General features: G+C 41.7%; 1 protein-coding gene and 1 pseudogene across 4 annotated transcripts; one reads left to right on the forward strand and one right to left on the reverse strand.

Annotated features, from left to right (window-relative positions):
* The first annotated feature begins 1,239 nt into the window (after positions 1 to 1,239).
* Positions 1,240 to 27,384, forward strand: BFAR (bifunctional apoptosis regulator). 4 transcript variants are annotated; one of them, XM_003802731.3, is made up of 8 exons: positions 1,240 to 1,427; positions 9,604 to 9,939; positions 11,916 to 12,120; positions 12,873 to 13,042; positions 15,901 to 16,045; positions 24,003 to 24,176; positions 25,847 to 26,049; positions 27,061 to 27,384. In XM_003802731.3, the coding sequence occupies exons 2-8, from the start codon at positions 9,677 to 9,679 to the stop codon at positions 27,251 to 27,253; spliced, it is 1,353 nt and encodes a 450-aa protein (XP_003802779.1). In that variant the 5' UTR covers positions 1,240 to 1,427; positions 9,604 to 9,676; the 3' UTR covers positions 27,254 to 27,384. The 4 variants fall into 4 exon arrangements, with proteins under 4 accessions (XP_003802779.1, XP_023364326.1, XP_023364324.1 ...); XM_023508558.1 differs by having other exon boundaries at positions 9,604 to 9,858; XM_023508556.1 differs by having other exon boundaries at positions 9,664 to 9,939.
* Positions 18,900 to 19,873, reverse strand: LOC100948171 (annotated as a pseudogene).
* Positions 27,385 to 27,562: the final 178 nt, after the last annotated feature.

Here is a 27,562-nt window from a genome sequence, read left to right on the forward strand (position 1 = left end):
TTTGGCCAATTAGACAACATATTTAACCGTACCAAATGTCAATTTTTTTTTTTTTTTGCAGTTTTTGGGAGGGGCTGGGTTTTGCAGTTTTTAGCCGGCATATGGGGCCGGCACCCTACTCCTTTGAGCCACAGCGCCGCCCCTAAATCTCAATTTCTTGGTGGTGCGTTGAGGATCAGTGTTGACAATGTATGAGACGTGTAAAGTAAATTTGTGATTAATATAAATAAATGTTTAAGGGTATGGGAGTTTTGGTTTGGTAAAATAAAAAAATCCTGGAGATGGATATTGGTGACAGTTGTACAACAATGTAAATGTACTTAATGCCACTTACCTGTATACTTAAAAATGGTTAAAAGGTAAATTTTATGTATCTTCTACCACAATTTTTTAAAATGCTCATTCTTACTGCCAGATTATCTTTCAGAATGAGTTCACATACTCCCTGCGCTATCATGGCAATTGGTGAAAAGATTACCAAGGTTTTTTATCTTTGTCAATTTGATAGGTAGAAAAGAAAATGCCATCTCAAAGTAGCACTTTAGCCATCTCCAGGCCAGCAACTTAAAACAGATCATGAGCATGAGTTCTCAAAAGACCAACGTGCTGGGGGATAAAACGTGGTGATAATTTTTGTTACGGTTCTTTATTTTTTCTTTTTATTGTGGGGATCAGTCTCACTCTTTTTCGGAGTTAGAGTGTAGTGGCATCATCATAGCTGTCTGCAACCTCAAACTCTTGGGTTCCAGAGATTGTCAGCTTCCCCAGTAGCTGGGATTACAGGCGCAAACCACCAAGCCTGGCTAATTTAAAATAATAATAAAAAAAAATAGAGGCGGCAAGAGTGGGGTGGGGTGTGCTAGCTATGTTGCTCAGGCTGGTCTCGAACTCCTGGGCTCAAGCGATACTCCCGCTTGGTTTTCCAAAGTGCTGGAATTACAGACGTGAGCAACCACATCCCACCGATTAACAAATGGCTCTTCAGCTATGGTCCTGTAATTTTCCGCACAAAATGTAAAAAAAAAAAAACTGGGGCGAGTACAGCTGGTCTTGTAATATTTCCTTAATTTCTGGGCAAATTTGTATCCTCCGAATACACAAACAGCCACACTGCAGTGTCCCTAGCCTACGGACGGAACTCTGGAACCCAAGTCTTCGGTGGTTGTGCGAAGAGGAAGGGGCGGGACCGGCGGTGGTACGCATGCTCCCGCTTCCTCCGCCGGGGAGAGGCCGCTCTAGGCAGCGAGGAGGTCGCGGGGTTAAGGGGATTAGAAAAGACTTCGGCCTCTGCTCTATGATCGCGGCCTGGAGGCATTCTCTGCAGAGGGTCCAAAATTACTTCCGGAAGAGAGGCCTCTACCTCCTCTGTTTCCGCAGGGGTCGGGGCTGAGGGTGACGGCCAGGTTGGCCCTGGGACGAACGGAATGGTAAGCCACGGCACGGCGGGGGGTGATGAGTGAGCGGCTTAGGCATGATTTCGAGACGTGGTGTGGAAGACGGAGGTGGAATCCCTTTGGTGTAGCCGTCGCCGTCCTGGCGGGGATGGAGAAGGTGTAGGGGCCTTTCTTGAGCGGTCCCAGTCCTGACCGCGGGGTGCAGATCTCATCTTGGCCAACTTCTCCATACCTTCCCGGAGCCCCACGTCAGCACAGCGGGTCGCTGGGACTCGCTTGAGCCCTCTCGGGGGTCAGGGTCAGAGCCACTCACTCCAGGAGCTCCTAGGGCCAGATGGAAGGAGCATCACTACTGTAAATTTTGGAGGGGGATAGCGGGGCGCCTGTTTGCACCACAGCCTGGAGCATCACAGCCAGACTGGATCGAATTCCTGATAACCTCCTGGTTTAGCTTACAGTCTTAACTGCCAGGGCACATTCTTGCCCCAAGGCAGAGTGATTTGTTAACTCCTTTTATAATAGGATAATGGGAAGCTCAGAATGGGGGCAAAGGGAAACTCCGAGTATTTGGGCAGGGCTCTTCTGATGCCGAACCTCACGGCTCAGAAATCCGATTTTGTTCAAAAGAGCATTTTCTTTTATTAAAAGGGGGGTAGAAGCAAATGGGAAAGTGGGTTGTGTCTATTTAAGGATATCTTGCGGGGCGGGTGAGCAGCCTCTCAATTTTGGTGAAGAGAAATCTGGAGCCTAGAAGCTGTGGAATCCTCAACTGTGAGCAGTGGATCCTCCCGCCGAAGCCCATTGGTTGGTCTTTTAGGGGTCTTGATGTCACCCTCCGAAGAACCAATAAGGAGGAGCTTTGCGCTCTGTCCCCCAGGGCACACCCAGTTGCCAGCTCAGACTGCACGTGCTGATGGTTTTGTTTTGTTAGTTCTGCTTTATAAACAGCCACCTTGGGTATGTCCTGACCAATGTGCTCAGCATTTCCCTGGGTATCTCCATAAACTTGATGGAAAACTGTACTTCTCCAAGACAGTTTTTTTTCTCCAGCGTTTGACACTGACTACAACAGCCACTGCTCAGTGAATACCACTATTGATAATTATAATACCATACAACAAACTCTTTTCGAGTATCTATGGATAGAGTTTGTCAGTTAAGCCTCTCAACAGCACTTCAATGTTACTGTTATTATCCTAGACTGATGAATGGGAAATGTGAGGCCATGAGCCTCAGGGATGACCAGGTTTGGAACCCAGATCAGTCTCACCCTGAAAACCACACTGTTTGAACTCTAACAGCCTCTTGAGGGAAATTATAGTCTGGGAGATGAGAAAACTTGCACAAACAAAAGTCACACTAATGCACAGAGACAAGAAAGATTAATTTGGGTGGGAAGGGGTTAGACTTTTTAAGTGACAATTGATTTGGGTCTTGTCAGTTGGATGCTTTTGACCCAGAGATGTTGTGAAGTCGCATTACAAGAGAACGACATGAGAATATGGAAAATGTCCAAGGAGCAGGAATTAATAAATGAGACTATAGTATGGTCTCTTGTATGAGCAGGGGAGTGTATGAGGCACGGAAAGGTTAAGAGACTCTCTAGAGGTCATTTAGCTAATAACTAGAGCATTTGAGATTTTAACTCATTCATTCTGGCTCCAGAATTTGTGCTTAAAATTAAAACGTTATGTTGATTGCAAATAGGCTGTAAAAATTCAACAATCAGCTTTCAACTGTGGACTTCATTTTCCTGTAGTAAGCTTCTGAGCAAAGGAGGGGCTTGATCAGAATTTCATCCAGGGAGAATGATTCAGGTAAGGAAGAGAGGAGAGATTGGCAAGAAGAGACTGGAAAGTTATTTAAACTTTATTTTGTTCACACATACTCATATTTTGTCTGAGACATAATTTAGGCATATCAATGTTTATTTGTATGTAACAGCACTTTCTCATTCCCAAACTTCTATGTGCCGAAGAATCTCCTAAAGGGCCTGTTTAAAATGTACATCCTGAGCCTCTCTCCCAGACATCCTGAAAGTTCAATTTCACCAAACTGGTAATTCTGATGGTGGTATTGAGAATGACAAATTTGTTAATTTGGTTTTCAGCTACAAATATCTAGAGCCCAGCTTTGTGCCAGCCGCTTTCAGGTATGGTGATAAAATTCAAAGACTTGGTTCCTGACCTCAAGGAGCTAAGGATTTGATTGGAGAGGCAAAAACATGACTTAAACAATAGTGTGTAAAAGGTGTTAAGAGTGAGCTAAATTTGAAAACACGTTAGTTTATAACATGAGTCATTCAGAATGTTTAAAAATAAGTAGTTAAGGTATGGGTTTCTTGGTAGCCTCCAGTAGCTTTTGATAGTTTTCTGAGTTGTTGAACATCTACAGGGTTTAGTTGTTTAGGATAGGTCAGAAATGGAAGATGACAGGCTCCAAAGGGCCCGGATCTCCTTGTCAGTTTGTCCCCATCTTGCCCAACTCCACTCATGACAGTAAATCATGGGGCTTCAGAGTTTAGGCAGTGAGTCTCTAGCCAGAGGAACGAACTACATTTTCCATACTGATTTCTGACCGTGTCCAGAAAGAAAATCTATTTGGAGTCAGAAAAACACAAGGTTTTTTATACAGTAAGTGACTGGAAATGCTACTCAGATTAATGGAAGAGCCAGTTTCTGGCCCCTGCAAGAAGTACACATAATATTCTGTTCTTACTGCCATTTCTGCTCCTTGCCTTCTTTACATTTGAGCACATTTGTTTTCATATCCTGTCCACCATAAATGGGTGGACAGTCTTTGTTTTTTATCCACATACTGTCTTCCACGTGGCAAGGGTGGACAGTCTTTGGACATTTAATACTATCTTAGTGTTCTGCCGGTGTTGATAGTAGCGTTCTCCAGGAGTGGATCTGGGTGTTAGAATAGGGGTTTCCTTATCTATCCTTCCCCCTGTTTCTTTTTTCTTTCTCCCCCCTCCCTTTCTCAGTCCTCTTTCAGAGAACCTGCCTGTTCTATTGTAATATTTTTGCATTGAACAGCATACTTACTCCAGTAGCTGCCAGCTGGAGTTCATGTTCCAAAATGCAGTGTTGTCACATTCTAGTTTTCTCTCATTTGTTTTTCTCAGCTGTGCACAAGCAGCTCTGTGATGTGGCCTAGATGATAAAAGAGTAAATAATCCTTTGAACTAATAACTGTTGCTAATTACTTTATTGGAATAATGAAGTGTTATAAGGCTTTAAGTTAGACTATGATTTAAAACCTGCCTATGCACTTTACTAATTAGATCTCTATTTTCTCATCTGTGAAATGGCAATACTAATAATACTTATCCCATACAGTTATTGTGCATTTCACTTTCTAAGGGCTCAGTAAATATTAGCAGTTGTCATTATTCTTTGTTATCAGGTTTTATGCAATGAGAGAAAATAGCCAAACCAGAGGCCCAGAGAAGTTAAAACATCTTTCTGTTCTTGCACTGAACATTTTTGCTAAGATGTCCAGTGGTCATCTTAGCGCCTGCTGTGGCCCAGGTGCAGTGGCTCATACCTATAATCCTAGCACTCTGGGAGGCCAAGGCAGGTGGATTGCTTGAGCTCTCAAGTTCGAGACTAGCATGAGTAAGAAGAGTGAGACTCCCCTCTCTACTAAAAAAAAAAAAGCTTGGGATATTTGTCAGGTTGGAACCCTAATAAATTAGCCCTTTAAAGGATTATTCCTAAAATATTAAGCCATACTACCATCACAGTGACTGTATGCTAAATGAAAAGGTAGAACCATAATCAGATTACCGCTGAGCCAAGCAGTTTAAAAATTACAGTTTCTAAAGAGTTAATCATTTCATAGTGAGATCTTTATAAGCTTAGGTATAAAACTACTTAAACTCAGGATTAATACATTCATCTTTGATATTTTTTAATTTAAAAAAAATTTTTTTTTCAAGACAGAATCTTACTTTGTCACCCTCAGTAGAGTTGCTGTGGTGTCATAACTCACAGCAACCTCAAATTCTTGGGCTTAAGCAATCCTCTTGCCTCACTCTCCTGAGTAGCTAGTACTACAGGTGCCCACCACAACACCTGGCTGTTTTTTAGAGACACAGTCTAGTTCTTCCTCAAGCTGGTCTTGAAGTCCTGAGCTCAAGCCGTCCACCCACCTTGGCCTCCCAGAATGCTAGGATTACAGGTGTGACATTGAGAAACTCAAAAATTATTGAATTAATTGAGTTACCCAAATTATAGTTGGGTGTGTGACTAAAGAAAAATAATAATAAATAAATAATAGTGCCCCCATCTCCTAGATAATAGCCCTAAATCCATAGGTAAGCACTTACTAAGTCAGACAACCTTGGTTCCATAAGTTCATGTGGGGTTCTTTAGTTACATAGAACTATTTATTGTGCATATCCCAGCACTTTTCATTTCTTTTATGGGGTCTCAGATAACTATAGTAAATCAGTTAGGTATGTCTTCTTGGGCAAACATAGAAAAGGTCACATTAATTAGATATCTTGGAATTGCCCAAATCATCAGCAATTATAATAGTTGTTTCCTATCAGTTGTGCCAACAACAGTTGGTAACAACCTAACAGCAAATCAAGAGTGAGGAAAGCTGGCAATGCAGTGGCACCTGTGATCCCAGCTCTTTGGGAAGCCAAGGCAGGGTGATCACTTGAAGCCAGGAATTCAAGACCGGCCAGGGCAACACAGCAAGACCTCTTATCTACAAAAAAATAGAGACCAAATTAGCCAGGTGTGGTGGCATATGCTTATATTCCCAGCAACTCCAGAGGCTGAGGCAGGAGGATTGCTTAAGCTCAGGAATTGGGAATTATAGCTATGTGAGCTATGATCACACTACTGCACTCCAGCCTGGATGACAGAGAGACCCTGCCTCAAGAAAAAAAGAGAGGGAACCCATGAGCCGACAAAACTCTAAAGGCTGTCTAGCCTAAAGCTAGTTAGCTTAGAAACAACCATAGACGCGTCAGTAGACACAGAAAGTATCACATTATGGGACAAGGGAGAACTCAGGTCAGGCAAGTAACAAAACTGAGGAGAGCAAAGGGGAGAGGACCACAGCAGACTGTAGCTGGCGGTCCTGACAAATGGGCAACTCCTGAGTTCTCGGCCCTAGCTGGCTGATTCTTGTCATGAAAAAATCAGATTTTTCATGTTGTGTTGTCAGATCTGATTTTTTTCAAGAGAAACAATAAATCTAGATTTTTATGTAAAATCAGATTTTCTTAAAATTTAGTTTAAAAAGAAAAAACACCATAAAAAAAAAAAAAGTCTGCCTGCAGGCCAGATGCTTCCTCAGTAGGGTAGTGGCTGCTGGTGGAGCCACTACCTGGTGAGCATCTGGGCTGTGGAGGGTGCTCATAGTGACAAAGCTGTGTTGCTGTGGCAAGCCTCACCTTGTTTGTGATAACCCTGCATAAGGTGGTATGTTGATCCCAGTGGATAAACAGTAGTTGTTAACGTCCTCTGGGTCTTGGTCCCCTCTGAGACCCACCTTCCAAGGAAATGCACATACTGTGCATAGACACAAAGTTGACATGGAATTCACACACCTCCTGAGAATTCTCCAGAGTTCAATTGAAAACCCAACTCTTGTTCAGAAACAACTCTGCAGAATGATTCAGTCCCTCTGAGAACCCCTGAAGTTTTGTTGAACTATTCAACCTTTCATTTTCAATTTTTTTTTTTCCTGAATTGGGTGCTCTGCTGTCTCAGCCAAAGTGCAGTGGTGTCATCATAGCTCACTGGAACCTCAAATTTCTAGGCTCAGATGATTCTCCTGCCTCAGCCTCTCAAGTAGCTGGTACTACAGACACCTGCTGCCATTCCCACCTGAGTTTTGGTGTTTTGTTTTGTAGAAACAGGTCTCAAAATGTTGCCCTGGCTGGTCCTGAACTCCTGGCCTCTGGTAATATTCTTGCCGCAGCTTCCCAAAATGCTGAGATTATATACTATAGTAGCCAGCCACTGTGCCCAGCCATAAAGTTGTTTATGTTTGCTGTGTTGTTGGTTTTCCTAAACTCAGGCATTCTTCCCATTAGTTTTGAACTAGTTAATTAACACTTGTAATTTCATAAATAGAAGTGTATCCATGTGAACAGGGAATTAGAGGTAGGAATGGAATGATTCTGCCCCCATACAGATAATATCCTTCCATATCCCCTCCACCTTCAAGGCCTTTGATAGCAGGGGGAACCAGGTAAAAGAACAGTAGTGGAGAGACATCCAACACATGCTTGCTTCTCATGGCTCCAGCCTGCAGAGCTGGTTGCAGAAAACAAACAGCCTCAGGCCTTCTCATAAAGACGTCTAAGTGTTGCCAGCATCAGAGGACATGTTCACACAAATCCCAACACCACAGCTGGTAATGTTAGTGTCAGAACTAGATTTGATCCTCTGAGATGCACTTTCCTTCTCCAGGAGTACTGCTTCCTTTAATTAGTGGAAGTAACCCAAATAGATAGAGAAATAACAGAAATGACCCATTTAATTTGTTTAAGAATGTGTTCTCTTTCTCTGTTAGCTTACAGTTTTTGAAGTTGGGGTAAAATGAAACAAGCAAAACTCCAATGAAGTTATCAAAATCCATGCATTGTCTAATTTGTTAAAGGTAGTTCCAAAACAAACTCAATGGGCACCTCGGCGTTACAAAATAGTCCTTCAGCTTTAGCGTGTGATTTGTTTTTTCTCATGAGAAATAAACTTGCAGAGCTGGTAGGCAAGGAACTGCTGGTGTAGTCTCATTTTTAAATGGCTAATTTGTGAAAAATTAATTTCAATATATTATTTGTAATTTTCTATAATGATTTTGAAATCCATACATGTAGCCACATTCTTATTCCCAACCACAGTTTTGTGTCTTCAGCTGCTGACTAGACATTTCTACTTGGAATTCTTACTCCCTCAAACCTAACATTTCTAAAATTCAACATTTGTTTACGATAACCTGGTTTCTATCAGGAGTACAGCTTTTCCTCTTGTCTGAAACTTAGCCCACATCTTTGGTCATTCTTTCTCTCTACTCATTAAATTATTTCCTTACAATCGCTCAGATTTATCCCTTTCTTCACATTTTCATTTTTGCCACCTTAGTCCCAAAAGTAGTAACACCTCATTTCTAATGTCTCTAGTTGTTCTCCGTACTTCCAGCTTGTTCATCCTTCATGATGAGATATCTGCAAGCCCACTCGCTGATCTCATAACCTCTGAAACCTTCACAGCAGTGAGATTGGGAAACTGTGAGCATAACACCAGATATAGTAGGAATAATCATTTCTTGGCCTCTATTTGTGCCATTCACCATCATAGCCACTTCCTGTCACTATCTCTAATCCTCACAAGAAGCCTTTAAGATTTAAGTACTGTTACTGTTTCACAGTAGGGAAAACCAGGAGCAGAGATCAAGTAACTGCTACACAGTTGTACAGTTACTGAGTTGGGGAGCTGTGATTCTAATTCCAAGGTCTCTGTCACAGTGCTTCTCGATCTAAAAAATCTACCTCAGACCACAGTAAGAATGATAAGAATCTGGTTCTTTGTCACTTGCATACCAAGCATTGATGACATTAGCATGTTTCTGTGGCACCAAACTGGCCAGATCCAAAGGACATGATGTGCATGTTTGGGTTGGTTTTGGGGGAAAGAGTGTATTGAGGCATGGGGGAGCTGGCCTGGCACAGGGCACCAGAAAACAAGGCTTCACTCACTTGGAATTATTTCTGTTAGAGCCTCTGATATCAAATTCCCTAATGGCAACTACTTATATGGACCCAAATGAGTTATTTACATGAAGAACATCTGTTGTTGTCAACCCCAGACATTTTACCTTGCCAAGAAGCTGGTTTATTTTAAAACACATTTAGAAAGGATTTTGGAAACTTAATTGAGAACAATTAGACCAGAGAAATTTCAAAGAAGTTAGTGAAAGGTAAGGATCCAGAATTCTTTGTCCCAAACCCCAAATTTATTGAAATTTCTACTACACCATTTTGCTTTACTAAATGTGAAAAGTGTAGCAAACAGGCCAGAAGGGAATTCAATGATGATTACTAAGTTTATGGACTATAGATTTTTATAAATCAATTTGTCACATTTAAAGATTAGAGTTTTGATAGAATTGTGGTATTGTGCTAACTGCTCTTCTCTTCATACTGCTACAATTGATTCTGTTGCTTTTTTGTTTCTAGATTAATGATGCTTTGCAGTACTTTTCTAAGTCTACAATTTTCTGTGTCTGTGGATCCCAGAATTTGCTAAGAGATGGAGGAGCCTCAAAAGAATGATCTGAAAACAATGGGCCTTGAGAAAGAGGATGCTCTCAAAAGCACCAGCCCTCAGATTTCTGTCAGTGAATTTTCTTGCCACTGCTGCTATGACATCCTGGTTAACCCTACCACCTTGAATTGTGGCCACAGCTTCTGCCGGCACTGCCTAGCTTTATGGTGGGTGTCTTCAAAGAAAACAGAGTGTCCAGAATGCAGAGAAAAGTGGGAAGGTTTCCCCAAGGTCAATATTCTCCTCAGGTAATGCTCAGCCCACATGGGTTATAATGTATTCTCTTGCAATGGAAGCATCAGGTTGAGAAAAGGCTGGAGATTTGGGGCTCACCTACTAGGTGGTCACTCTCCATCTGCTCACATATGAGTCAGGGGCTCAAGGACCTGAAAATCCAGACTCCCTCATTGGTAACCATAATTCGTTGTTTTTTGTTTTGTTTTGTTTTGGTGTGTTTTTGTTATTGTTTGTTGTTGAGATAAGATCTCGCTTGCCTGGGTAGAGTGCTGTGGCTTGATTACAGCTCACAGTGACCCCGAACTCCAGGGCTTAAGAGATCCTCTTGCCTCAGCCTCCCGAATAGCTGGGACTACAGGCACCCACTTCCACACCTGGCTAATTTTTCTATTTTTTGTAGAGATGGGGTATTGCTCTTGCTCAGTCTGGTCTTCAACTTCTGACCTCTTATGATCCTCCCACCTCAGCCTTCCAAAGTGTTAGAATTACAGGCGTGAGCCCCAGGGCCCAGTCCATAATTTGTTTATTATAAGTAAAGAAACCAATTTTGTTACCAGACCATTGCTTGTAATCCTATGTCATATAATACTTTTTACTGATTTGTATTTCTGAGAACACCTTACATCTATTAGAGAAAATGCTATAACTGTAATTCTGATTTCATTATCTTTTTATAAACTTTGTTCCAGTTATCACATCAATAGTTCTCATGCATAGCATCATATACAGAAGACTACCTTTCAAATGGCCAGATTTTTTCTGCTTCCAAGTGGTCATATGTGCCTATAAGGTCTTTGAGACATAAATCCTTGTCCCCTCTTCTGTTGCCTTAGCAATGTGTGCAGCCTTCTTGCTATCTGCAGAATTTCAGAAAGTTCCATGAAACCATTAACCCAACATTGTCTTTCACTGGAGGTGTATATACAGTTTGCTCTTACCTGTCCGGCTTGCTTTACCTGAAACTTAATCTTAAATTGAAGGAGGGTTCTCTATGTATAATTCATGGCGTAAAGAGCCCTACAGTTATAACCTGATGGTTGGCTTTCTCTTCCTACTGAATTTTGCCTTTCTCCCCTATTTTATGAACTGATTTTAATAAGTAATACATATATATTCATTGTTTATATTCTTTGTAAAATATTGGAACATCACTGATAAAGCAGCCTTTGATCCCTCCTTCTGTGTGTTGGAATCTTTCCTTCCTTCCTTTTCCCCACAGTAACTTCACTTATAACTAAACTGTCATCTCTGTAAGTTTAAAAAAAAAATACTTTAAAACAGTGGTTCTCAACTTTAAATGCCGTGAACCTTTAATACAATCCAGAAGGGTCACAACACACAGGTTGAGAACCGCTACTTTAAAACATATATGTGCCAGTAGAAAATGCAAGTATTTTTTAATTAGTAGTGTACTATTGTATAGTTCTGTAGTTTACTATTAATATTTTTTTTATTGTAAACTTTTTTTTTAATTAAATGATAGTTGTGTACATTAATGCAATCATGGGGTACAGTGTGGTGTTTTCATATACAATTTGAAATATTTTCATCAAACTGGTTAACATAGCCTTTATGTCATTTTCTTAGTTATTGTGTTAAGACGTTTATATTCTACTTTTAGAAAGATTCACTTGTACCCTACTATTAATATTTTCATTCAATAATATGTATATGTTAAATTGATCTATCCTGACACATACTGATCCAGTAAATTCATTGAAAACTAGATAGTACACCATTGAATTAATATATTTTATTTAACTCTTTCCCTATTGGTGGACATATCTCATGGTTCTAATTTTTTTAATTTTACCAACAGGACTGTAACTGATGGTCTTCTCAATTCACATGTATAGCAGGGTAGATGTAGGGTGTATACAGGGTGCCTGGATACCAGTAAATGTTGACTCTTAGTTTTATTTTGACCTCTATACATTATATTCAGTCAAATAACTGTCTTGTGATTGTTTTTCTCTGTTCTCCATAGGGATGCCATTGAAAAGTTATTTCCTGATGCCATTAGAATGAGATTTGAAGATATTGAGCAGAATAATGACATAGTCCAAAGTCTTTCAGCCTTTCAAAAATATGGGAACGATCAGATTCCTTTAGCTCCCAACACAGGCCGAGTGAATCAGCAGAGAGGAGGGGGGTTCTTTTCTGGAGTGCTCACAGCTTTAACTGGTGTGGCAGTAAGTCTATCGCTGTTTCTCTGCACCCCCACCCCACCCCGACCCCTTGCCTCTGAAGCTTCATTTTCACTGTAGTCATTTCTGTAAAAGTCACTTAAACAACTGATGCTGTAACTCCATGCACTTCACTGCATTCATGGGAATCTGTGGGGCTGTGTGATTTCTTCAGGAGTGTTGCTTACTCAAGTAGACCACACAATTGTTAGCACCTACCTTTAACCTGCTCAATTGTCTTCCTATCCTTGGGAGCAGGCATCATTGTTATTATTCCTATAAAGCTAAGGAAACAGATGCAGAACGGTGATAGGACTGGAATGTAAGATCATGTCTGCCTTGATGATTTCATCTTAAGTATGCATTGCTTTACTGATTTCTAATGTAGAGGGTATTTTTTTTTTTTTATGTTATATGCTACAAAAATCTAAATGTTTTTCCAATAGAAAAAGCACCACATATATCAGTTAACCAAGTTGATAGAGTTAAGGGTGCAGATGTTATCCGGTAGCCTGCCATTGAGTCCTATTCTGGCCTCTTCCCTCACCACCCAGCAGTCAGCAGAGAGGTGTGCTGAGGACGGTTGTGTTCCCTGGTTCTCTGTGGCAGTAGCATTGCCCTGTTTCTACCTATAGACATACATACTCAGCATCATTCCCTTTGAGCTTGGCCTTTTCCCTTCCCTGGCCACACTAGCATATTTAGAAACTGGCTTCTCTGACCTCTCCATGTTTTAAGGTCCCTGTCACTTTTCCCAGGTGGTCCTGCTTGTGTATCATTGGAGCAGCAGAGAATCTGAGCATGACCTCCTGGTCCACAAGGCTGTGGGCAAATGGACAGCAGAAGAAGTTGTCCTCTGGCTGGAGCAGCTGGGTCCTTGGGCTTCTCTCTACAGGGACAGATTTTTATCTGAAAGAGTAAATGGAAGGTGAGAAGCAAAGTCTTCTGATAATACCCCATGGACATTGTTAAAAACAGCTATATTGAGCCCAAGTGTAGCTGTAAAAACAGCTATAGTGAGGCCCACACCTGTAATCTTAGCACTCTGGGAGGCTAAGGTGAGTGGATTGCCTGAACTAAGGAGTTTGAGACCAGCCTGAACAAAAGTGAGACCCCCCATCTTTACTAAAAATAGAAAAAATAGCTGGGTGTTGTGGTATCACCTGTAGTCCCAGCTACTCGGGAGGCTGAGGCAGGAGGATCTCTTGAGCCTAAGTTTGAACTTGCTGTGAGCCATAACATCATGGCATTTTACCCAGGGTAACAGAGTGAGGCTCTGTCTCAAAAAGAAAAAAAAAGAAAAAAAACAGCTATATTGAGATATAATCCACATATGATAAAATTCACCCATTTGAAGTGTTTTTTAATATATTCACAAATAATGTGCAGTCATCACCACAATCTAGTTTTAGAACATTTTCATCACCCCTGGAAAAGGCATTAGCCTTTAGTAGTCAATCTTCATTTCACCCCTCCCCCAGAAAACACTATTCTCCTTTCTGTCTTTATGGATTTGCCTGCTCTGGACATTTCATTTAAATGGAATACAATATGTGGCCTTTTCTGTCTTTTTCACTCTGCACGGTTTTTTCAAAGCTCACCCATAGTGTTGCATGTATCAGTACTTAATCGCTTTTTATGACTGAATCATATTCTGCTGTATGCATAGACTGTATTTTATTTATCCTTCATCAGCTGGTGGACATTTGGGTAGATTGCACTTTTTGGCTATGATGAGTAACACTGCTAGGATCACCTGTGTGCAAGTTTTTGCATGGGTATATATGCTCAGTACTGTCTTGGAGTGGAATGGGTGGGTTATATGGTAACTCTTATTTTGACTGTATGATTAACTGTATGATTACTTTTACATAGCAGCTATGTCAGTGACATTTTAATTTCTTTCTTGCCTTCCAATTATAAAATTAACATTTAAAAAAATAATGGGTAACTGTATGGTATTAAAAGTGACATGCCCTTATAATCCTATTCTTTAGAAAAAAATCACTGTGATCATCTTGCTAGATATCTTTCCAGATTTTTTCAACATTTATGCAGACATAAATATATGAGTGTATCATTTTTAATTTAAACTGAAAATACTATTGTGCTAAACAGACTTATTTGTATGTATAGCTGTAGACATATATTTATTTATACATCCACCCACAGTCAGTGTTACATAGGATACCACATAGTGACGAGAGCAGCAGCTCTCAGGTTCATTTGAGACACATAGCCCATTCACTGCTGGCCTGCCCAGCTGCCACCCTTCCCACCCCAATCACTTTTTCTCCTCTACTGAGCTTTCACCACTTGACTCTCCTCCTTTGAGGAAGAGAAATGTTCCCACTTTAACAATGTTTGTTTTTTAATAATGTTTTTTAATAGAAATTCCCCTCCCAGAATTCTGATACAAAAATTCTCTACTTCATTATAATGTATTTTTGCCTGTCTTCTAGAGAATAAATTCCTAAAACTGGAATTGCTGAGTCAAAAGGAATAAGTCTGTATACCTTGAATAAATATTACCAAATTATCCACAGTACCATCCATTTATACTTGTCCACCCAGTGGCTGCATGTACCTACCAATCTCTCTTTTGCCATGTACAATGTGTTTTTAATGGCAAATCACTGTGGAGATGGATTCATGTTTCTGATGAGGAAAACAAATAATGGGTCTCCAGCAATTTTATTAAATTAACTTAGTATCCTCAGATAACTGCTCTTTGGGAATGTGTTTTGGTTTTTTTTAAACTTTTGCTTTTTGAAACAGAATATCACTTTGTTGCCCAGGCTAGAGGCTGTGACATCAGCCTAGCTAGCACACAGCAACCTCAAACTCCTGGGCTCAAGTTATCCTCCTGCCTTACGCTCCCCAGGGGCTGGGACTACGCATGCTCGCTACAACACCCAGCTAATTTTTTTCTATTTTTAGTAGAGATTGGAGTCTCACTGCTGCTCAGGCTGGTCTCAAACTTTGGAGCTCAAGGGATCCTCCCACATCAGCCTCCTAGAGTGCTAGGATTACAGGTGTAGGCCACTACTCCTGTTCAAAAATAACTACTCTTTTTTTTTTTTTTTTTTTTGAGACAGAGCCTCAAGCTGTCCCCCTGGGTAGAGTGCCATGGCATTACAGCTCACAGCAACCTCCAACTCCTGGGCTCAAGCGAGTCTCCTGCCTCCGCCTCCCAAGTAGCTGGGACCACAGGCGCCCGCCACAACGCCCGGCTATTTTTTGGTTGCAGCCGTCATTGTTGTTTGGCAGGTCCAGGCTGGGGATTCGAACCCGCCACCTTAGGTGTACGTGGCTGGCGCCTTAGCTGGTTGAGCTATAGGCGCCGAGCCAAAAATAACTACTCTTAATGTTGTAATGTTTTATTTGATTTTCTTCTCTATATACACACTTAAAAATAGAATAATATGTGAGAGGTCAAAGTGTATAATTGAAAGATGAAAGGCTTAAGAACAAAACAGACCTGGGTGTGCCTTGGGCTCATTTCTCTAAGCCAGTTTTCTGACCTGCAAAAGGGCACAATGCCACCTACCCTGTAGAACTGTTAAATAAATCAGGGGTGACTTATGAAAGCGTTTTCATACAGTCATTGGCAAATAGTAAGCATTCAGGTATTTGCTGTTTTTAATATTGTTGCACATACTAAATGCCTCACCTTACTTCAAACCTAAAGTGGTGATGTTGATATATAAGCTAGAACTCCGAATGTGGAAAGTTTGCTTCCCATGATCTCAGAAGAAATCTCCTCCCATCCCTACCCCTCCACAGATTGCTTTTAACATTGACAGAGGAAGAATTTTCAAGGGCACCATATACTATAGAAAACAGCAGCCACAGAAAAGCTATCCTCATGGAACTAGAACGTGTTAAAGCACTAGGTGTGAAGCCCCCACAGAATCTCTGGGAATATAAGGTAAACTCTTTATTTTTTTTAATTGAAAAAAGTATTGAGAACAGCATAGCAGTCACCTGCATGGCTACTGCTTAACTTAAGAAAGAAAACATCACAGATAGAATTGAAACCCTTGAGCATACATCCCTCTCCAAAGGTAACTGTGATCCTGCACCCAGTGCTATGCTCTGTTCCTGGATGTTTTCCTACTTGTACTGTGGGTGTGTGTCCACAAGCAACGGGAGCATTGTTGTATAGGCTCTTAGCTTTACTGTAAGAAGCCTGAATGAACTGAACCTGTCCTTCTGAATGCAGGCAGTTTTTATCTATGGCCCTGGCATGCAATATTCCATTGCATGAGGATATGATACTTTATGCGTTTTACTACTGAGGGGGCTTCCACTTTTGCTATTATAGTGTTGCTGTGAACATTCTTGGGAAGGTCTTATGCTCATATATATGAGTTTCTTGATAGTATATACTGAAAACTAGAATTATGAAGTAATACAAGTAATGTGTATCTTCAGCCTTACTTCATACTGAAAAATTGATCTTCATGTGACTGTATCAGCTGGTTCTCCTTCACAGAGTATTTAATGATTATTTTAATGTAAACCAAAAGCAAATACTATGTTTTTATTAGTTATAGGATATCTGGAATGCACAGGCTTGTGCCCTAAAAAAGATGTCATGGAGAAAAATAAATACAAATAAGTAATAAACTTATGGGGGGAAATGCTCATTCATAATTAAAGAAATGTAAACTAACACAACCAGAAGACATTTTTTTCACGTATGCTATTGTCAAGGATGAGACATTTAATAACAGGAGGGAAGAGGCACTGGTGTGTTTTGGGAATCTTGAGTTGCTACAGTCTCACTGGAGAGCAATTTGTCAATAATGTTAAATGTTAACACTTTGGCCTTCACTCCTTTGCACTTAGAGCAGAGGCAGCATAGTGTCTTGGTCATGGACAGGCTCTGGCTCCATCTGCCTGGGCTCCTCCACGACACACTGCCTGTGGGAACACCAGCAAGCACCCGGGCCCTTTCATGCCCATTTCCTCCTTAGTAATGACTTCAGGGGCTCCTTAGGAGAAGTGGATGTTTGATTCAGGTCGTTCACTGCAGTGCTGTTGGTAATAGTATATGGAAAACCACCTAAATGTCCATGTTTAGGGACAGGTTAAATCAATAAGGCACACTCACATAGGCAACCCCTGAGAAAGGAAGGGGTCGCTGTGTGCTCATAGGAAGTATCCCCAGAATGTGTTGGTAACTAAAAATAAAGACAGTCATATTAGAAAGCATAAATTTGTGTGTATCTATATATTTGCATATGCATAGAAAACTTCCGGAAGGATACATGAAGTGTTACCAGTGGTTTGATCCAGGGGATGAGACTTTCAGGGAGAATTTTATTTGTCAATTAATACAGCTCTGGGCTGTTTGAAAAAATATTTGTTTATGATGTACAGATATTACTTTAAAAACTAGTTCAAATTTTTTAAGCAAGGGGTATGGAGGTAGATTTGCTGCTTTGGGGGGTTATTTTTTTTTTTTAAAGTTCCTACTTTTGGCTCGGTGCCTATGGCTCAAGTGGCTAAGGCGCCAGCCACACACACCTAAGATGGTGGGTTTGAATTCAGCCCGGGCCCGCCAAACAACAATAATGGCTGCAAACCAAAAAAAAAAAACATAGCCGGGTGTTGTGGCGGGCGCCTGTGGTCCCAGCTACTTGGGAGGCTGAGGCAGGAGACTCACTTGAGCCCAGGAGTTGGAGGTTGCTGTGAGCAGTGAAGCCATAGCTCTCTACCCAGGGGGACAGCTTGAGGCTCTGTCTCAAAAAAAAAAAAAAAGTTCCTACTTTTTAAATCATAACTTATTAGTTTTGTTAATATGCTAGACTTTTTATAGCCAGTATTAGTCCTTTGGTGGCTTTTAATATCTGACAGAACATGGCCAGGTGCAGTGGCACATTCCTGTAGTCCTGACTACTTGAGAGGCTTGGGCAGGAGGAGAGGCTGAGGCAAGAAGGATCACTTGAGGCCAGGAGTTAAATCCAACCTGGGTAACATAGCAAGAACTTGTCTCTTAAAAAAAAAAATCTGACAGAACATTTCTCAGTCATTACTCTGATTAAAATATGTACAAGTCATCTAATAATCTTTAATATTAACCAGAACAAATGGGAATATGAGCAGAATCTTATCAGCTCCCTAGTCAGCTCCTGTAGTTCTTCCCTGCTCCCCAGCCCTGCCCCAAGGGCAGCACTTGACAGTGGCTGAGACTCCTGTGTCCCTGCTCAAGTCTTCCTTAATGCCAGTGCTCTCACCACCACGAAGGGGACAGCTCCCTCTGTAGTGCTGTCATCACAGTCACCTCACTCGGTAGTTGATTTTTTCCTCTTTATCTGATGGGGAGTAGCCAAAAGTTGGATTGTTTTGGTTCACTGACACCAGCCCTACAAACATGTGACCTGGTCATCTCCCTTTCTCTTACACTTACCATGATCTGGTTAAACACAATCAGGCTTTGTTTCTGGGACCTGTGTTCCTTTAGTACAAAACTGCCATCTACCCATATAAGCAACAGCAACTCGGAGCCACATTTACTTTCATTAATTCTCCCATCTATTCTCACCCATGATTACTTTGAAAATTTGAGCTACCATACTTTTCATAGGTAAATATTTCAACATATATGTCTTAAAAAGTAAAGATTTTTTTCTTTTTTATGTGGAGTATCATTATGTTGCCCAGGTGGTATCTCAAACTCTAGGGCTCAAGTGACCCTCTTGCCTCAGCCTCTCAATTAGCTGGGACTGCAGGTGCACACAACTGCACCCAGCTTAAAAAGTGAAGAATTTTTTTCATGCTGTCTTTTGTTTAATTAAGCGCAAAGACCCTTTTTTAACATGCCACCAGGTGTGAAGACCATTCACCCACTGCTCTGTTTGGCCACTAGTCTCTCATCCCTCTTTTCAGCAATGGTGAGGCAGATACCTTTTCCTTGGGGAAGAGAAATCCGTGGCTTGTTGCCTTTTTCAATAACAAAAATGTTGGAGAACCGAGTCGCAAAGCTGTTGCCATTGGCATCTTTCACATGAACTACATCAAAAGACCCAGTATCTTTCTCTGTTGGTGATCACACCAGTTCTTCCCAGGTCAGCATCTCCAGTCACCATACACAGGATACCCGTGTCAAACTTGATGATATCAGTAATCTTGCCAGTCTCCAAATCAATCTGAATGGTGTCCTTCACTTTGATGAGGGGATCAGGACAGCGGGTGGTACGAGCATTCTGGGTTACTAGATGAGGGGGTCCCTTTTGTGCCCACAAAGATTTTTCTCACTTGGCACAACCTGTACTTCACCTCTTCAGGTATAATACAATGAACAGCAAAGCGACCCTTCATGTCATAAATCAGATGGAAATTCTCTCCAGTCTTGTCAATGCTGATGACATCCATAAACCAGCAGGATAGGTTATATCAGTTCTGACCTTGCCATCAATCTTTTTTTTTTTTTTTGCAGTTTTTTTTTGGCTGGGGCTGGGTTTGAACCCACCATCTCCGGCATATGGGGCTGGCGCCCTACTCCTTTGAGCCACAGGTGCCACCCCTTGCCATCAATCTTAATGAACTGCTTCATGCAAGTCTTCTTTACTTCATCTCCTGTCAGGGCACACTTAAGCCTGTTCCTTAGGAAAATGATAAGTGGAAGACACTCTGTCAGCTTGTAGAGACCAGTGGATGGATGAGGAGCAAACAAGCCAGTCAATTTATCCAGCATCCAATGTTTTAGAGATGCTACCCACCGCAGATGCTTCTTGAGACCATGAGTCATGACTGTGCTAGGCATAGAAAGAGCAAAAGTAAAGACTTTTAAATATCATCATTGTACTCCTCCCCCATTAAAAACAATTCTCTGATGTTATCTAATAACTTGTCAGTTTTACAATTTCCCACTTTTTTTTCCCCTAGAGACAGAGTCTCACTTTATCGTCCTTGGTGTGCTGTGGTGTCACAGCTCACAGGAATGTCCAGCTTTGGGGCTTAGGTGATTCTCTGCCTTAGCCTCCTGAGTAGCTGGGACTACCGGGGCTGGGTTTCAACCCGCCACCTTCGGTATATGGCATTGGTGCCCTACCCACTGAGCCATAGGCACTGCCCTAGTTTCCCCCCTTTTTTTAACAGTTGGTTTATTGCAATCAGGATTTAAGCAAGGTCTGCATTTGGCTGTTAGGTCTCTTAAGTCTCTTAGTTTATGAATTCTCCCTCCCCTTTTTTTTGTTACCCCACATTTATTGATTTATTTTCTTATTCATTTATTTTTTTATTTTTTTAAGCTAAAGTCTTACTATGCCCTGGGTAGAGTGCTGTAGCATTATAGCTTACCACAACCCCAAACTCTTGGGCTCAAGAGATCCCCTTGCCTCAGCCTCCTGAGTAGCTGGGAGTATAGGTACCTGCCACAACATCTGGTGAGTTTTTCTATTTTTAATAGAGATGGAGTCTCACTCTTGCCCAGACTGGTCTCAAACTCCTGAGCGCAGATGAGCCATCTGCTTTGTCCTCCCAGAGTGCTAGGATTATAGCTATCACTCCCAGCTCCCAAATATATTTGTTGAAGAAACCAGATCATTTTGTACTATAGAATTTTCCACATTTTGGAATTTTGCTGTTGGCTCTGAGGTATCACCTAGCAGTCCTTTTGTCCCTTTTATCTCCAGAAATCCAGAAGTTGGATCTAGAGACTTGCTTTGGTTCAAGCTTGATGTTTTGGCAAGACTATGTCATAGGTGCTGGTGTTTTCTTCCACTAAGGGGCTCATAATGTCCAGTGGTCTCTCTTTCTTTGGACAGCAGGTACTGTGATCATTGATTGTTTAAATCCATTAGCTCATTAGGGGCTCCAAAATGATGATATTGTAATACTCTCTATTTATTAGCTGAAATAGATCTTAGAAACAGGAACTCTTCCCTCATCAACCATGTCATTACCCTGCTCACAGTTTGTGCTAGAAAGGCAGGTTGATCGCTCCTTTCTTTCCCTTTATTTATCAGTTTCAGGATAATGACATGGTCCCCATTATCTTCTGAAGGTGGCCACTTTCTTTCTTTAGGATTATTAACTTGAAGACTTTAACATTCTTGATGTGTTTCAGTAAGTTTTCATTATTTTACTTACTGATGCTCAAATTGCCTTTTTCTGAGTATGAGCCTTCTCACATTATTTTCTGAGTTCAGTTTTTAAAAATTGTAACTTTTGAATTGAGGTATCATATACTTGCTAGTGAGTCCTTTTGATGTGACCTCATCAATCTTTGATAGTTTTCTTTCTCATGTGTCAGGATATTCAAGTTATTCTTGTACCTTTTCTGCCCTGGACCTAGAATCAGCCATTTCATAAGTTGGATCTTTCTGAAAAGTCTTTCACTATAGAAAATTTCAGATATATAGGCATGGCACCTGTAACTTAGCAGCTAAGGGTGCCAGCCACATACACCAGAGCTGGCAGGTTTGAATCTAGCCCAGGCCTGCCAAACAACAATGACAACTACAACCAAAAAATAGCTGGGTGTTGTGGTGGGTGCCTGTAGTCTCCCAGCTACTTGGGAGGCTAAGGCAAGAGAATCAAGAGTTGGAGGTTGCTGTGAGCTGAGCTGTGATGCCATGGCACTCTCCCCAGGGCAACATAGTGAGACTCTGTCTCAAAAAAAATAAGTAAATAAAATAAATTCAGATACATAGAAAGGCAAATATATTCATATCTTCAGTGATTATAAGTCAATGGATCCTTAATTCATTTGTACCACTCCACCCACCCCTTGCATCCCAGTTAGAGGCTATATTAAAGCATATCCGCACATTGCATTATTTCATCCCTGAGTACTTTAGTGTGAATTTATAAAGAGAATCTTTTTAAAGATGTAGTCACCATCACACTTTTAAAAAATATAATAGTAAGCCATTAATAGCATCAAATTAATTGAATGGTTTAACAGTTTTATTGAAGTAAAATTGACATACAGGTATTTAAAGTGTGTGATTTGATAAGTTTTCACACACCTACACACCTGTGAAACCATTACCACAATCAAGATAAACACATCTGTCACTCCCCCTTCTCCACCCTCCCCCCAGTGCAGTGATCGCCACTGTTGTTTTAATTTGCATTTCTCTAAGGACTAATGACATTGAGCATCTTTTCATGGCCTTCTTTGCCATACTTTATACCTTCTGTGGTGAAGTGCCTATTTTATTTGATGCTACTGAACATCAACTAAATTGAATCATTTTTAAAGTTACTTTATTAGGAAAAAACATTCATTGTGGTAAAATTGGATTTTTCTTTTTTTTTGAGACAGAGTTTCACTATATTACCATCCGTAGAGTGCTGTGACATCACAGCTCATAGCAACCTCAAACTCTTGGGCTTAAGTGATCCTATTACCTCAGCCTCCCAAGTAGCTGGGACTACAAGTGCCTGCCACAATGCCTGGCTATTTTTTGGTTGTAGTTGTCATTGTTGTTTGGCAGGCCCGGGCTGGGTTCAAACCTGCCAGCTCCAGTGTATGTGGCTGGCACCTTAGCCACTGAGCTACAGGCGCCAAGCCATTGTGGTAAAATTTGAAAGATTTTATAAAAGTAAAGAAAATAAAACTGGCTATGTGGATTCGTGTTTAGTATCTACTATAATTTATTTACTTAGGCCATGGATTTTACTGTTTTTCACTATTATGCACAATGCAACACTAAACATCTTATAAATAAAGCCTCTGTATTTCACAGTACAGTAGAACCTCTGTAAGTTGACCACCCAAGGGACTGTAACAAACTGGTCAGCATATGGAGGTGGGCAACAAAAGGAACAAGGCCTAGTATACTGATACATACATGTGGTGTATTCTGGTCTATGAAAATTAGGTCAACTTAAGGAGGTTGTCAGTATAGGGAAATGGTGAACTATAGAGGTTCTACTGTATTTGTATTAAGTGATACTTATAGATTGGTCAAATTCAACATATTTAAGACTCTCTGGGGTTCATTATAATCCCAGCACTTTGAGAGGCCAAGGTAGAAGGATGGCTTAAGGCCAGGAGTTCAAGATCAGCCTGGGCAATGTAGTAAAACCTCATCTCTACAAAAATAGAAAAATTAGCTGGGTGTGGTTGCTTGCATATGTAGTCCCAGTTATTTGGGGGACGGAGGCAGGAAGATATTTGAGCTCAGGAGTTTGAGGTTGCAGTGAGCTATGATGATACCGTTGCACTCCAGCCTGGATGACAGTAGGAGACACTGTCTCCAAAAAGAAAAAAAGATTCTTTGACACATTTTACAAAATTGCTTTTCCAAAAGGTGTGTTCTAGAAGAAGGGCCCAGAAGCATGCTGTTCACCCTTCCCCCAGCAAAGGATAGAGATCGGATCTTTGTAGAACATAGCCCAGCATAAGAATTACTTGGCTTCTTGTTATTCATTCACGCACACCATGCAAAAAGGCTAATGGTAAAGAGTTTGAGTATAGAAGGTGCCGCCTCCGACCAGCGGGCAGCGGCCGGCCGTTTGGGGAGCCGGCCGTTTGGGGAGTCGTATGAAAGGGGAAGACAAACAAAACAAAGACAGACACACTGGGGAAGGGACTGAGCCGAAGCTGTTTATTTTAGGGAAAAACACAAATTATATAGGGTTAGTTGATGGGGAGGGGCAATATATCACAGTATAACTAAATAAGGTAAGGAATGTAGCTTTAAGTACAGGATAGGTTGAAATACATAGGAGGGCAGGGGGCTATGCGGATGTAGGAATAATGATAAAAGACTAGCTTTTACTGTCTCTGGTCTTATTTATGGTTTCCTTGAAGCACTTCCTCTTGCAGGAGATTAGAATTCTCGTTAGAATTCTTGTTAACCCTTACAGAAGGAGCATGGGTAGGGAGCTGTAACATGTCCCTGTGCTCGCCTTGTCCTCTGTAGGCCGTGAACCCAGGGAGATCCCTGTTCTTGCTGTACGCCCTCAAGAGCTCCCCCCGGCTTGGTTTGCTGTATCTGTACCTGTTTGACTACACAGATACCTTCTTGCCCTTCATCCACACCATCTGTCCTCTGCAGGAAAATGGTTCTGGGGAAGACATCATCGCCAAGCTTCTGGTAGGTCTATGGAGTGCCATGAATAGAATTATTCTCCCATCTCTCAGTGCAGTATGTATGGAATTAGAGATGTGGCTATAGCCTGTCACGGAGGAAGAGACAACAGCCAGCCTTTGAATTTTGCAGAGAGAGCCCCCTGCAGAAGAAAAGAAAGAATGACCTTTTCCACTCCTAGAAGCCCATATTATTTCCTACATTACTTAGCAAGAGGGGCTGCCCTCTGGATTTGAAATATTAAAACAAACATGCTTTTTTTTTTTTTTTAAATAAAATAAGGTAGATCCTGATTGTCCTACAGGACTAGATTTATGAGCCTTCCACTTGGGTAAAATGTCCCTTCACAGGACTCCCAAAGAAGATTGCTTGTCCTGCCACAAAGCAGGGTGAGTGCCTATCCAGACCCATAGGGCATAGTGAGTGCCCATGTTGATGGCCTAAGAGTGGCAAGCCATCATGCAGCTCTCTGATGGTAATCACCACTAGCTCACAGGGGACACTCTCAGGGTGGTATCCACTGTGGACACATGTCTTCAGTTTGACCCATGGATTTAGGTGGACTGCATTCACTGCGGTGACTTCTCTGTGTCTAACAGGTGATTTGAGCATAACATTCTTTGTTTTGCTACATTTGGGGCCAATCCTTCTGACCTATTTAGATCAAAAAGTCACAAGGATAGAGGAATACACACCATAAATATAAAAGTGGAATTTCTAAATTTCCAAAGTCCTTTTAAATGCTATAGTTATGTATCTGCCTAACTGACTTCGGCCTTGAGTATAGTGTGAAGCCTGCTAATTAGCCATCTTGCTTGGTGCTCCTCTGATTATTCAGTGTCCAGTTGGTACTTGCCTTGTCACACTGGGAGCACAGAGACCCTAACCTTTCCATTTAACAGACCCCAACAGCCTCTGCCTGTTCATCAGACTTTTTTTATCTGCTAATATCTACAATTAAAAAGCTTCTCCCAGCTTTTTGGGCACTAGCCACATACACCTAAGGTGGTGGGTTCGAATCCAGCCCAGGCCCGCCAAACAACAGTGATGGCTACAACCAAAAAATAGCCGGGCGTTGTGGTGGGCACCTGTGGTCCCAGCTACTTGGGAGGCTGAGGCAGGAGACTCACTTGAGCCCAGGAGTTGGAGGTTGCTGTAAGCAGTGAGGCCACAGCACTCTACCCAAGGGGACAGCTAGAGGCTCTGTCTCAAAAAAAAAAAAAAAAAAAGCTGCTCCCACTGCTACTACCAAAAAGTTAACTTTTTCCGAGGGGAGTATATGTGTACAATTTTCCCACAAACTCATCATTCTCCCATAGCTAAAATGTTGACTTTGGGAAATGGTTTGAACTAGCCATGCAGTGATGGAAGAATAAAACTCTGGTTAATTTAAATTCATTCTAACCCATTATTCATTACTCATGTTTAGATTTTTGCTTCTGAGTTTCCACAGTTATGTGACAAGCATCCCAATCCAACCTTTTATGGTAACATTTATCTAAATTAAGATTAATTATTATGATGAGATAAGATGGTGGATAGAAATTTCATTTTAGGTTATTGGATTTATAAGTGTTTGTGTATTTCACTAAATGGAAAGCTCACTGGGATGATCATTGTATTTTGCATAAAAATCAGTCCTCATGATTTTTTATGTCTGTGTGTTTTTTTTCAAGGATCTTAGGGAACCCACATGGAAGCAGTGGAGAGAATTCCTTGTCAAATATTCCTTCCTTCCATACCAGCTGATTGCTGAATTTGCTTGGGACTGGCTAGAGGTCCATTACTGGACGTCACGGTTTCTCATCGTCAATGCCATGTTACTTTCAGTTCTAGAATTATTCTCCTTTTGGAGAATCTGGTCAAGAAGTGAACTGAAGTAAGTATATTTTTATGTAAGAGATGGTTGGAACAACATAGGCTGGGAAAGAAATGCCCAGTCAAAGCTTCAGCATGGCTGGACCCAGAGACCCAAAAGCTGTCATTAGGCTGGACTCTTTGTTGCTGGTGGTGGTCTGCTGTTCAGCCTCAGGCAGCCTCTTACTATGGGGGCTTTGGCCAAGTAGGCTTCCATCTGAGCAGCTTAGCACACCTGCTTGAAAGAAAGCACTGCTTTCCCCATAGTACTTGTGAAGTTCTCAGGACTCACACGCCTTTGTTCTGATTGGCCCACCCTGGGTCACATGTCCCCCAAACCCATTGCTCTATGCCAGAGTAAGCCAGGCTCTCCTTGGCCAGGCTGGAGGCAAGGGTTCACCCCACAGTCAGTGTCTTTGCCCCACCCAGACCACATGGAAAAGAATAAGGAGGGGAGAATCCCCAAAGGGAAATTTAGAAGCTGTTTCTAGAAGAGGATAGTGGTGAGGCAGGTAACATTGCCACCACACCAGCAGCCTTTTGTTTTGACATCCTGTGATTCACAGCTCTATGAACAGTTCTGAAAACCTGGGGAAAAAACTATATTTGTTTTGATTCAGCAAACTCATTTACTCATGTACAGAATAGGCATATTCATGCCCTTACTGTACCTACTAGATACTGCAGATCTTTTGGTAAAGAAGTACTCTGGGGGCCTATATAGCCTAGTAGAGAAAATATGTGTGTTGAAGTGCGTGTAAGTGCAGCTGGGTCTCTAAAAGTGAGGCCCTACAGGGCACGGGGGCCAGGCCATAGTTCCTGAGGAAATACTCTCTAGGCTGCATCCAGGGAGTCACAGACAAGTTGGTCAGGTTGTTGGCTCCAAACTGTCAGTCAGTAGGGACAGAGACAGTCTTTGTAGCACAGACAGCCACACTCAAGGCACTGGGAAAAGGCCAGGGTCTGGGTGCTTGGCAGGGTTACTGGAGATGCCACCTGATTCTGCCTCTGATTTGCCTCTCTTCTTTTTCAGGACTGTGCCTCAGAGAATGTGGAGCCATTTTTGGAAAGTATCAACACAAGGGCTTTTTGTGGCCATGTTCTGGCCCCTCATTCCTCAGTTTGTCTGCAACTGTTTATTTTACTGGGCCCTGTACTTCAACCCAATTATTAACATTGATCTTGTGGTAAAGGAGGTTCGCCGGCTGGAAACTCAGGTGTTGTGACTGGCACTGCCCAGGCTCTGAGAGACTCTTCTAGCCTCCCTTACGTCCGATCTTTGATGTTTAAGAGGGGTGAGGTAGGGAGAGGATGTCCTCCTTTCTACCCCAGCAAAGTAAGGTTCTGCTTTGTATATTAGAGGCTCAAACCAGGGCCTCTCTTGCTCTGCCTGTGTCATCGTGGCAGTGGGGCCTGACATCCCAGCATGGAGAGGACAGTCTGTTTGAACATAGCAGCAGCCCTCCAGCCCGGCCACCTTTGTAGGGACGTGGGAGGCCTAGTCCATGACAGCTGGCAAGACTCAGGGTCCTCCA

Source organism: Otolemur garnettii, unplaced genomic scaffold (genome assembly GCF_000181295.1).
Source record: "Otolemur garnettii isolate 467f Iridium unplaced genomic scaffold, OtoGar3 scaffold00257, whole genome shotgun sequence".
Taxonomy (NCBI): domain Eukaryota; kingdom Metazoa; phylum Chordata; class Mammalia; order Primates; family Galagidae; genus Otolemur; species Otolemur garnettii.

Excerpts from the sequence above, each read along its gene's own strand:
- BFAR (XM_003802731.3), top strand. The coding sequence starts at position 9,677 with ATGGAGGAGCCTCAAAAGAATGATCTGAAAACAATGGGCCTTGAGAAA. Across the intron at positions 9,940-11,915 it reads AAGGTCAATATTCTCCTCAG|GGATGCCATTGAAAAGTTAT; the intron begins GTAATGCTCAGC and ends TGTTCTCCATAG. Across the intron at positions 13,043-15,900 it reads TCTGAAAGAGTAAATGGAAG|ATTGCTTTTAACATTGACAG; the intron begins GTGAGAAGCAAA and ends ACCCCTCCACAG.